The 13,232-nt window shown below is 33.9% G+C and overlaps 1 protein-coding gene across 1 annotated transcript; it reads right to left on the bottom strand.

Moving 5' to 3' along the window:
* Positions 1 to 554: 554 nt before the first annotated feature.
* On the bottom strand, positions 555 to 9,438 carry LOC114726968 (uncharacterized). Its single transcript, XM_028913677.1, has 15 exons — positions 9,299 to 9,438; positions 8,771 to 8,876; positions 8,233 to 8,668; positions 6,290 to 8,073; positions 5,227 to 5,511; positions 4,864 to 5,139; positions 4,532 to 4,660; positions 4,228 to 4,428; positions 3,953 to 4,095; positions 3,545 to 3,848; positions 2,760 to 2,899; positions 2,114 to 2,171; positions 1,635 to 2,024; positions 1,012 to 1,232; positions 555 to 642 (listed from the first exon to the last, which is right to left on the bottom strand). The coding sequence occupies exons 1-15, from the start codon at positions 9,436 to 9,438 to the stop codon at positions 555 to 557; spliced, it is 4,701 nt and encodes a 1,566-aa protein (XP_028769510.1).
* Positions 9,439 to 13,232: the final 3,794 nt, after the last annotated feature.

Below are 13,232 nucleotides of genomic sequence, written 5' to 3'. Positions count from 1 at the left end.
TATTTATATTGAATCTTGACTAACGTACAAAAATTATTAATTGCACGAAAGAAAGGAGGGTGCATAATTTTTAAAAAGTATGAGACAACGAATTCTAGGTTCTCTTATATGATATTATTACTCATTTTGCACCTTTTAATTTCAAAAGTTTCAATATTCTTTTTGTTTGGTTCAAAATTTATTTCGTTTGCACTTCGTAGCAAGTTTTTATCATTGGACGACAACCCATATTTTAACAATGTTATTTATACAAGCCGTGGAATTGTATTTACTTTTGGGGCAAACAACATAACTGGACCGTATCACAATTTACAATTCATGCAGTTGACCCTTGGAAAGAAAAGCCAATGGCAATAATGATGATAAGAATAACGACAACATGTATAAAACATCGAGCATTTTGTACTGCTAGTTGACAAAATTTTCAGCTCCATGAGAGCCCCTCTCTGTACAAATTTTTGTATGAAAGCCATATGCAGTCCCCTAGCCAACTTCAGTGTATCCTATTTAATATATATACTTTGGTGGTTTACTGTGACCAGCGACCTTCACTGCTATTCTCTCGCTGATGATCCTAAAACTGCATCTTGACGCCGAGATTTTCGTTGCTGTGCTAACCATTCTGCATATTTCTTCATGTCACTGCAGCATTAACATAAACTTATTAAGTAATGACTAAATATGCAAGTAAAACTTGGATTCTTGTGGACCTAAGTCCAGGTGGAGAAAAATAGAGGTTTGAGGGGCCCACTTGACACATGGGGCCTACCAGAATTTTTCTCTTTTTTACTCTTCGCCGGGTCTTTTCCTCCATAGTGGCAGATTAATCCTTCGTTTGAATCGGCAGAAAATTAGGTGGAAAATAATACTAGAAGTGAAAACTCTGAAAAATAATAATTTTTTTATTATTTTTGAAAGTTTTCCTTCCTAGTATTCTCTTCCCCTCTTTTTCTCTCATTTTCCCTCTATCCAAACAGAGTCTAACTGTTGTAAACTTGAAAAGCTGCTTACTTGCATCGCTCGATGCGGCACATTGAGTCCTTGCAATTCTTTGAGTGAAGACTCAACACCGTCCATGCCTTCTTACAATGTTGGCAACCCCCACGTGCCTTAACAGTGCACTTATTGGCATGGGAAAACAACTTTTTAATCTGAAGACAGTTTGGGTAAGAGCATGGTTGACTTATTGTTGAGTTACATTGAGATGTGTGCCTTAGAACTTTCAGAAGTTCCTGTATCTGCATAATTAAGTGCATAGGTCAGAAATTGCACATATTCTGACAAGTATAAAGAGAACAAGGATGAAGAGGTGGGAAAACTACATAGTACAGAAGGTTGTTCATGGAATATGTTTTATTTTTCTTCTGGGTTAGCATAGACTACTAATCCAATTGTAATTATAATAAATTTAGTTACGTGAAGGTTTTTCACCTCTCCTCAATATTTATTAAAAATCCAAGCTTTAAACTTGGAATCAAAACTTAATTTGGCAAAGTTGGAGCTTGACTCGAGCATGAGTTAATCAGTAATGTAAGGTATCAGATGATTTGTCATAGGAAAAAGGGCAGTCTAATCAACCAAAAAGCAAAAGAAAAGGGGAAATAAAAGGAAAAAGAAAAAAGACCAAGACCTACCCGGCCATTTCTCTGCTCTAACCGCTGATTCTCTGGCAGACAGTGAGCTGTGGAAGGATATTGTCTTAACTTGTGCTGATGGCAAGCTGCCCCTTTTTCCTCATAGCATGTTGAGCATACGGACAACTGGGGACAAATATCACATTTCCAGCTTAGCTGAGACACATTATCTTTACGGCAAATGCTGCATCTGGAATCAACATTACGCAAAGCAGAACTCTTGAGGTGATAGAGAAGTATCATTGAGGAATGCTTGGCATGACGGAGTGTGTCAAACTGAAGTTGATTCTGTTGGCAGAAACTCAAAAAGTTAATCCTATTCTCAAATAAATCATTGTCCAGTGCGATATCATTCTCCTTAGTATCACAAGGGATGTCATCCACGACAGCCTGAGGGGCAAACAATTCAAAAATGTTAAATTCAATGGAAAGCTATACTGAATGAACCAAAGTTGTCAGCTACTAGTTTAGACAGTAACCTGGCAGAGAGTATGCTTCTCCCCATTAATTGAAGTATGTGTGTCAGAAGTGCGGCATCTGAAATAATGATAAGAAAGGCGTCAATAGTATAGTAGCACTCAATATTAACAAGAACAGCGCAAAGCAACAAAGTCTAGAAAACAAGACAACCAATGATCGAGCAAGTGGGGAAAACAGAAATTTAATTTAAATATTTGTTATAAATTTTGTTGTTTTTATTAAAATTTGAAAATTTACAAATAGCTTTTGGAAGAGCAGGAAATGCCAAATCTTTCTCAACGCTTCGGATTGGATAAAGTTACAATTGAGACATATGCAACTTTAAAAAATGGAAAATGAAGAAAAGAAACTCTGGCCATGTTGGTTAGGAACTCAATCTTTCTTAAAGCACCAGATCAATGTTTAGGTTATAAAAGAACTGAATTGTTAAGTTCACAGAACAAAGGATCTTAGTAATAGAAGTAATACCTAAAAACATCATTAAACAAAATAATAGAAAACAACCAATCATGTCCTCTAAAACAATGTCAGGTTCTGATAATTCGAAGCAAAGCAAGAAAAACCACATGCATTAGCATAAACAAAATAAGAGGAGGGAGGAGAGGAGGAAATGAAAGAATTATGTAAGTTCTTTTCCATGGCTACCTTTCACACTGCTGGTATTTCCTACACTCAGCGCAAAACCATCGCTTTCCAGACAATATGGCCTTATGACAAAGCGTGCAAGTATACTGCAATTGGACTATGATGAAATCTTCCTTGACGGGTAATATAGTTTGGCCCAACTAACAGAAGGAAAATGAAGATATCAGATTATGATATTAGATCATGAACTATTGAACAACTCGATATTTAATGATTTTGGACTTTTTGCTGGCCAACATGCTGATATTTTTTCTACCAACCATGATATGATAATTTATAAACAAGACACGTGAACAAAAATATTCCTTTGATAAAGTTCAAATAAGTTATATAGTTCTAGATTTGTGATTGCATCCAGAAGCGAATACATTTCTCTTTTGCAGCCATGACACCTAATGTGCTTTCTTGTCTCGTTTTATTCAGTGTCTCGTATCCAACATTAAACCACAAAAAACATATTCAGCTTTACAAGTCCAAGAATTCAAAACTTATCTCCCGTGTATTGCAGTAAATTCCTTTCATCTAGGTCCCTATGCCTCAATAAACAAAATTGACATTGACTGTTCTAGTTCTTAAAAATGATGCGAGACTTTGGTTCCAATAAACTCACAAGACCATATTATGGTCAAAGACCTAAATCTTAAAATCACTTTAGAGTCCCATTTGAAACGTGTTTGAATTCATCTAGTTGCTTGACTAATTTAAATGTTAAAAGCCAACTATTGGCAGTCGTATAAGACAACCTACTATGCAGACTAATATGGTGGGAGACAAGAAAGACTTACTTTATGCATCACCAGAATGTCTTTGGCGGTGTCTTTTGAAGGGTCTGTATGTCCCATTGACTTTAGAGCTCTTTTGGTCAATACTTGTTTCAACTTTTTGTCATACTCTCCTTTACTCTCCTGTTCAATTTTCTTGATTTCATTCATAACAGCACCAGACCAGTAGTCTCCATCAAAGTATGGCAAACGAGCAGCTGTCACCTTGGAGTTGCATTTTTCAGCAGAAACAAAGAATTGATCATAGATATTGGTCAAACCAACTACAATGTCTTCTTTAGTGGCCTTTCTTAACATTGAATGATACCTGCACAAATGGAACAGGCCTAGTAAATACCCAATAATCATGAGCAGCAAGGATCACAATCGAACAAAACACACATCCATAAAGATTGAGAAAGAAAGAAATACCAGCGTCTTAGTTTATCACTCTTTGGAGTTTTCTGGCTCTGAGGATGGCAATATAGCACATAATCTTCCCCTTTTAAAGGAGGACAAGCCCAAATGTAACATTTTTCAAAACCTCGTTTTTTGCAAAATTCAAGATATCCAATCTAAAGATAGCAAAATCAAAAAAACAGAATCAATATAAATGCCAAGAAATATAATTAACTTTGAATATAAATTTGAAGAGGATAGATATACTGTCTAACAAAACCTAGGAAAGGAATTTATGATCTACCTACCAATATTTCATGATACACAAATGTACGAAGAGCTTCTCCAGTCACAGTCTCTCTTTGAGGCCTAAAATGCTTGACTGAATCAATATATGAGATGTACACACAACGATGATTTGGGTGACTACATTCTGAGCCAAACTCCTGGACAAAAACAACGTAGATACACACATCTACTCCCTCTATATTCTGGAACAAAAGAATAACCTGCAACAGAAACTGACGTGTTAGTTCTGACCATTATAAACAGAGGGCTAGTCCTGAAGAGGTCGCTGAACAAAATTACTTAGAAATCAACATCTCAACTTACTTTCGATGTATATGGGAACTCTGGAGAGTAACTCTCCTCAGACAGGACGTCAAGAAACTCCTTTTTCACTTTTAATTGCTTTTCAACTGATAGCACCACCCTTACAGTAAGATTTTCCGCTCCAGAAATCTGCAAACCAAATACATACATTGAAAATTAGGAAATAGAGTAGTTAAAAAATGGAGAAAATATAGAACTCGTTTACTACTCTTTCGCTAGTTTGCTTGTTTACTGGAAAAAATAGTGGAACATAACATAATAACAAAATTTCTTATATACATTTTTTCAAATAGATGTTCACAATTGTACTTGTGCTGCAGTTTGCTCCATACCTCTTCAATATTCTTTCCTTCAACTTTTGCCTTGTGCGCTCTCTCATGTTCAAGACACAAAAAGAGTCTTTGCTCTACATGATCACTAAGCTTGGTCCTTGGCAAGTCCTTAGCACCAAAAATAGCAGTCCCTAAGGGTGTACGAATTCCTTCTTCAATTTCTTTTGAGCAGCATTTGGGACACACATACTGAAATTTGCCTTCTGAATTTCTCTTATCGTTGAAGAGAGCACATATCTGATGTTGCCACCTCTGACATTTGTCACATTGGACCCACTAGAGGAGGTAACATATGAAAGGTGAGTTTATCATTCTCTATCCAGTATACACAAAAGAATTATAGGACATAAATAGCTAACTTACCGCTTCTTCAGTAACATAATCGTTTTTCTTACAATCAAGTACTTTCTTGGGAATAGATACCCCATTGAATTGGATAGATTCACCTCGAGAATTTCTGAAACAAGGGGTGCAAAAGCACTGTTCTGTATCAATCTCTTCTGCTCTTCTCTGGTAAAAGTTTGCGTTTCTTTTGATGAGTTTGCCACAAGATAGGCAATAGATTGGCACTGGAGCAAAGAAAAGCTTCTCCATTCCACACAACGCGCATGAGTTATCATCAATTCCAATTTCTTCCTCAAGTATACTCTGTGTCAAAAGATGCATTAGATGTTAAAAAGTATAAGGAAAAGGATTCATATGCCTCTAGTTAACAACCTAAACTGTTGAATTGTAGTCTTTGACACGACATCAAGGTCTCTATAACTAAATAGAGAAAGTATGATCCTTGCAAATTTCTATTCTCTTGGAATTTAAGTGAAGTTACATTTCAGCATAGGGTATGTGAATTTGTGCTTTGTTAACACTTAAAAATCTCAGATGGCTTGTCTGAGAAGGTATGTTAGAAACTATGATAAAAACTATTCACAAGCCTTCACATAACAGCTTAAGCTTTTAAATTGAAATGGTTGTTTATGTTATATATATAGAAAGAGTTACAACATATAAGGACAACAGAGTGAATGCAAAGATCAAGGTGCAGTAAGCTGTCATTGAAACTAACCTACCAGGTTTTAACACAGGAGATCAACTGGCCTTCCCTTCATACAAGGCAGTCACAAAAATGAGGAATTCTCACATGAAATCGGCATCAATTTAGTAAAATACAAAATGTAACCTTAACATAGAAGAAATTAGTTAAAGGAACAATAAATACATGAATCAGAAGGTAGAGTTGATCAAAACACATGCAATCCTTATGAAGGTTAATCACATCCAAGGATCAGAGAAAGTTGCATGAAAGAACATCAAATTAAAGAAATTAAAATCTTTAATATATTCCCATATATATATATATATATATATAGGGATAGAAAGAGAGAGGATATTATGAAGGTAATGGCGATTGCTAAAATGGTTTACTGACCTGACCAAAACCCTGCCTTAGACTCATAATGTGTTCCTTTATTTGATCATATGTGAAAGTTTCAGTCAAGGAAACACTGCTTAAAGTTGGTTTTGAAGACTTTTCTCCATTCTCCAAATCATATTTTGGCTCAGTAATTCCATTTGCATTGTTTTTAACAGACTGGTTGAACTCATTTTGGCACCAAAAATCATCTACATCGGCAATAGGATCTTTCTGGAGAGTGCGCTCACTTGAATTTGACTTGCCAACATCACTTGGTGCATTACTGACTGTCAACTTCACATCATCAATGTTGAGGTATGAGTCCTCCAATGTGTTACCACCTTCTATGCCTTCAGAGGTAGTCCCACTCTTGTAAGTTTTTTCAAGTACATCATAGGAAACACCACTTATTACTGGATTTGCCTTTGAAGACACTGTTCCCTGCTCTAAATGAGCTTTTGGCTCAATAACTTCTTCTGTAGTTTTCTTCCCAGCCTGGTCAAACCCAACTCTTCCCTGTACACCCTCCATATCAGCACAAGAATCTTTTTGGAAAGCTTGGACACTGAGACTTGATCCTCTAACAGTATCCATTGAGCTTCTGGCTATCAGACCATTGCTTTCAAGGTATGACTTCTCCAATACACCATCAACTTCTGGACCTTGAGAAAGAGTCTCATTATCAAAGTTTTGTCCAAATACACCACCTGAAACAGTCATTATTTTTTGATTTGAAAACTCCATTGCCTTTTCCAGATCAGCTTTTGGCCCAATAACTTCTTTTGTAGTTTTCTTCCCAGCCTGGTCAAAGCCACCTCTTTCCTGTACACCGCCTATATCAACACTAGGATCTTTCTTGAAAGTATGTTTACTTGAATTTGAATTTGATCCACTATCATTTTCCCCAATGTTTCTGGCTACCTCATCATTGCTTTTGGGATATGAATCCCGTAATTTATGACTAGCTTCTCTTGATTCAAAAAGAATAGCTTCTATGCCAATCACATTGTTGTCTGTCATGCTAAAATTTGCAGAATCTTGTTTTGCATTCGTGGATGATTCCATATTGTTGTCCGTAACTTTGGAATAGATAGGAAAGAAAGATTCTGGTTGTTGCGGCATTTTTGGAAGCCTTTCAGGAGAATTGTTTAGAACCATCTGAGAATCCCATAGTTTATAAATATCACTATTGCTCACGGAAACATCAAAAGTAGCTTCTATTTTCAATCTTTTGGAAGGTGGTGAAATGCCTTCCAAGTTGTCATGACCTCTCACAGTGGAATCCATCGTCATGATGTTTGAAGAGTCTGAACTACGATAATCATCACTTCTACATTCATCAAAATGTCTTAGAGCTACCCCTGCAGCTCTATTAGAACCATAAAGGCATGCTGAACTTGCTGAAAAAAATTGTTGACCTACATTCATAGGTGTTGAAGGAAGCTGAGATTGATTCAGTATTTTCTGCCCCTGCAGTTGGCTGCAAGGTTCATGTTTACTTGCAAAGCAGGGTCTTGACTTGGCAATATATGCATTAGCACCCTGCTCATATGACGACTCAAAATGTTGGAAGTTTTGTTGACTATGCAAATTCTGGGGCTGATACTGCATTAAGTTATTGACGCTTGAATACTGACAGCAAGGGTTCTGGACGGTAAAATTACTGAAAGCTTGAGAAGCTTCCGTTCTCACAAATGGAGAGATCATTAAATTTCCATGCATAGACAGTGGGGATTCTCTCATTGTAATGACAAAAGGTGAAGATTGATTTCCATCGTACTTGCTCCAATCCTTCTCCACTGCCATAGTAGTAATTCAAATGAGCAAACATGATTAAAAATAGGAAGATTTCATGCCAAAAAATGAAGAAGTTTGGGAAAAAAAAAGGGAAATAAAAAGTAACCATAATACAACGATCAATAGTTAGAAAGAAATCGTGTTAAGATTATTTAAGATACCATGATCTCTCTGTTGATGCTGTAAATGGGAGAAAATAGATTTGAAGCTCGAATTGAGACTGCTTGTTCCACCAGGAGCATTAGAGTTAGAAAACCCATCTGGATCAACGGATCTCAGAAATGATGAAAAGTCATTATAAGGAAAAGTTCTCTCATTGCCAACAGAAGCATGAGACTGCCTCCCATTGGAAAATTCATATTTATTAGTATTGTCCACATTGGCCTTGCTAAAATCAGTGAAATTTATGTCACTAGCAGCAAGCATCTGCAAAACTGGGTCTGCTTGATTTCTGTTATACCAAGCATGTGATAACTCAGAAGAGGGACCCTTCATAGGTGTGGAAGTATTGTAACTGTTTACTTGCGGACTGAATATTGTCCCTTGGAGTTGGTTCTGCATTCGTTGGGCCAAGGTCTCCTGATTCTTATACTCATCCTACAAAATAATTTTAAAAAAAATGTCATTAAATGGCCAGAGGTTCTTTATCTAAAATTAAAAGCCTCAGTCACATACAGCATAATTATTAAGCAGACAAACCTCTGAAGCAGCATGATTAAACAGTTCTCTTTCCACAATCGTTGTAATGCTGTGTACCTTCTGCTGTGCCTCATAAGGAAGACTTGTGGAACTGAGAATAGCAGAACTGGAATAGAATTTAATTTATTAGTTTCAACTCAATCTTATACAAAATTACATGCTTCCAGCTATATTTTAGCATGTCTCTTCCTAAATTTTGGAAAATAATACAAATGCATGCTGATGAGAAAACTAAAATTACTTACATATTCCTTTTTATTAAATTTCGCAAATTGTTGATTCCCGCTCTTTTGTGCCAGTCAGTGGAATGGCCAGGATTTCTTAAATATAGATTGTAATCTGAGGCACGCATCTTCTATGAATCAGCAGAAACCAGGAGATGGCCGCCCTGCAAAAGGAAATTATTATCATCACAGGTTGGTATAGCCATCACAAATGCTTAAAAACTTTTAATTACAACTTAACAGACACAAGATTAGATAATCATAAGTTGAAGAGAATTGATTCAGGTTGTATTCATATTAATACCCAGTAAAACCAACTAAACAGCATCTACCATTCTCAGGTGTCTTGACCTTAGACCATCTTCCTTCTAGTAACAGATTTATAAGTACAGGGTAGCAGTTGATCAATAAGAAGTAACCATTTCTCTGCAGCTCCAAACTCATTTTATGTGACTACTCGAAAGTTCTAAGCATGCAGAAATGACAAAAACACTAAGGCAATTTCTAAATCAGTTTTCACATCTCTGTCTCCTCAAACGAAACCATCACCAAATCCGTCTATAGTAGGATCTATGAGCTCTGTATCTAAACCAGACACGAGCTTTAACAGTGGTCCAAGACAAGATTTTTACTCCAGCATGCGACAGCAGATTCAAAATATATGAAGTCATATTATTATTACCGAACTTTTGAATCACCGAATGAACAATGAATAATAAAAAAGAGCGACCCTTGTTACTGCACATCACTGTAAGGTCACTAAATATGAAACGCCCGTTTCTTTCATCTTATTTCAAAAATGTCAATACGTATAGTAAATGAGCCACTGAAGTGGTCACCGCCTTCATTTTTTTAGTTTACAAATTACAACTACTAACTGTTTGAGATCTAATATTTCAAATGAGAACTTATTTAAGTGTTATTAAATTCCTCAATACTTGACCCAGCCCCACCTGGATTCTTTAAACGCTCTCATCCGCACTACTTGCATGCACTAATACTTAACCCGGTTCAAGTTACAACATTGAATTATTCAAAATATTAATTCAGCATTCTTAATTGTTTTTGGAGCTGCAAAAGCAGACATTCCTTTAAAGTTGAACCCCGTAATTCAAGGGACCCAAAAGAAGGATCCTCTAATTAGGTTTAATTTGTCCTAGTTAGGTCACTGTCACGGAAGTAAAACGGGAAATCACATGGACAAAGAAATGCCATTGAATTAAAATTAGGGTTTGGAATTAGTAAATAGAAACGTTAACAAGAAGGAAGATGGAAACGACTTAAGAAAACTAATACAGAGAAGATGCGGTATAATGCAGGGAAGAGAGAATATGGCTTAAGGAAGGCACCATGATCAAGAAAATTAGGTTGAAAGGATCATAATTAAACCCAAAAATTGCGCAAAGAAAATAGTTGTATTTAATAAAAATGAAAAGAAAAAGCAAAAACATACCTAACAAAGGCAATAATCCCCCTTTTCGTCCACTCTCTGTCACCCTGCCTCTCTCTCTCCCCTCTCTCTCCTCTCGTTCCGTGGTGGACCCGTGGGTTTCTTTGTTAAATGTTAGCGCCCGCAATCTTTGAGAAAACTCCGATTAAAGAATGATATTTATTATTGGCCAATAACTATTTTAAATAAATTTATTAAAACTATAATTTAAATTTATTATATATTATTTTTTTAGATTTACAATTTATTTTTATTTTTATAAATCAATTTATTTTCACATCGTAAAACCCAATTTTATTTACACTACTATCTGTTGAGTTTTTTTTTTAATTGTTTGGACGAAAATAATACGATTAATTTTTCGATTGAAGAAATTTTCATGCTACTAGACTATAAGATCATTGGCAAAATAACGTGACTTTAATCACATCATCTTAATATGAACTACTATAATTATGAAAATTATATATTTATGTTAAAACCAACTTAACTGGTTCAGAATTTTGTAATTCAATTGATACTAAGATACTAAGCATCATTTTTAAGGCTTTCTTAAACGCAAGATTGCAGATTCAAATTCTCGATAAAAGATATGATATGTGTGTGAGTTATGAACAAAATAAACTAACTACGTTAAAATTCAGAAAACACAACATGTTGAATATTATGAATATTAAGAACTACTAGGAAGTACTTTATCATGCTTACTTGTTAGAATAGTTGTGATCGAGGTAAAATCTGGCTGATGTTCCTCAGAGACCAGGTGATGTAAATTCAAAGCACCCTGACAAAACCCTAGAGGAAAAGAGAGAGCCAGAATATAAATTATAAAATAATTTGCTTCTGCCTCGCTCGTATGATGAAGATATAAGATAAAAATGATTTAAAGGATATATGGTATAGGACGATAGGATGATTTTATCGATAAAACTTAAGTTGCTTTACTTATATTTATTATGTGTAATTTTCTAATTAAATATTATCATATGTGATTTTTAGTCTTAAAAATAATGGTTTAAAAAATTTTAAATTTTTATTTATTTGAATTTTTTATTATTAAAAAAATATATGTTATATTTGATTGGAGAATTAGACTTAATAGATAGAAGTAGATGAACCTAAGTTTTATCCTAATTATATGTGATATCTGATTCGATTAAATTCTATTAAGATTTTGAAGAACAGTATTTTAAAATAATAATAATATCTTCTTGAAATCATTATGTGAATACATTTTTTTATTTTTGCAATATTATTACATTTTTAATGGTATTATATTAGCATTATTATACATTTATCTATAACTATAGTTTTTCAAGGAATTTGTATATAAATATTCATATTTTTAAAAGGAATGAATAACCCAAAAATATTTTACAATAGCCGTGCATTTAAAATAGATCAATAATCCAATGAATAATAATAAAATATTTTATTTTATGACTAAGTCAAATTGCTTTTGGCCAAGAAAAAAGAGGTCAAATTTAAATAATAGATAATAACTGAGTAATAATAGATAAATTTATTGAATTAAGAAATATTTCACAAATATCCAATCAAATTCAAAACTCCTTCTACTCATCTAATAACGTCTTCAATTAAAAAAAAAACCAAGACTTGTTATATATATATATATACACACTTTTATAAAAGTCTAATTATGAAAGTTATATGTAGGTCTAATTAATAATCATCTTGATGTTTTATTTTGGACTCTTCCAAAATCTAAATTAACGATGATCCAAATGTGCATGTGGATGTAGTGTGAGTGTCTGTGGAACTTCCGTTTATTCCGTTTGTTAGTGCTCTAACTTTAAACTGACAATTAATAAACAATATCACCGATATTCAATACCGATAATAAATAAGCCATTGAAGGGGTTAGTCTAAAAAAATCACTCACACGCTTCTGCTTATTTTACCAAAAAAAAAAAACTCTTAAAATATCATTAACTCTACCTTAAAATCTAACATCTCACTTTTATCCCTATTTAATATAGTATTTACTTTTCAAAAAACAGCAATCTAAGTGTATGATAAAATAATATATTAATGTTTAAAATTTAATAAAGTGAATTATAATTAAGACAAAAAATATATTTCTTTTTACCTTGTAAATAAAATCAATGGAGTAGAGCTGGACAGGTGGTAATATAGATTGGGCTCGTAGGTTCAACCTACCAACTCAAAAAATAACAAGTTTGAGTTAGCTGTAAGCCTCTTTCAACTCACAGTACCAAGTGTATTAAGTTATCTCACTACCGTACTTTTATTTTTTTAATTTTATTAATTATTATAATTATGTTATTATATGTCACATTTCACTTGAAAAATTGAAAAATATGACTATATCATTTATTCAGTGTTTTCAATAAATTATTTCAAGGAGAATAAGGATTTCATTGTACTTTTTGGTATGTTATATAAAAATTAAAAATAAAAAAAATGTGGCCGGCTGGCTTGGAGCAGGAATGTTTGGTTTGCATCGCCACCGCGCCTCGTAGGTTGCCCGTATTAGCACCCATACAGTTTTATCTCTGTATATTTAAAAATTATTTTCATATCTATCCTTTTTTTAATTAGAATTAAATAAAGATAAAATTTTAAAAAATATTAAATATACAACTAATGACTTATATTTGTGACCAAAACTTTTTCCTACAATTGACTTACATTTAGGATGAAAGTATTCCTTTTGATCCTCATTATAAGTTTCAAATAACTAATTTACAAATTACGAATAATTAGTTAAAATTAGTTAAAAATAATAAGTAGGTTAGAAATAGAC

This window comes from Neltuma alba, unplaced genomic scaffold, assembly GCF_004799145.2.
Source record: "Neltuma alba isolate B1F8T4 unplaced genomic scaffold, ASM479914v2 tig00012416_pilon, whole genome shotgun sequence".
NCBI classification, from domain to species: Eukaryota; Viridiplantae; Streptophyta; class Magnoliopsida; order Fabales; family Fabaceae; genus Neltuma; species Neltuma alba.
The sequence above is the reverse complement of the archived record's forward strand: the minus strand, read 5'-3'. Positions and strand labels throughout refer to the sequence as shown.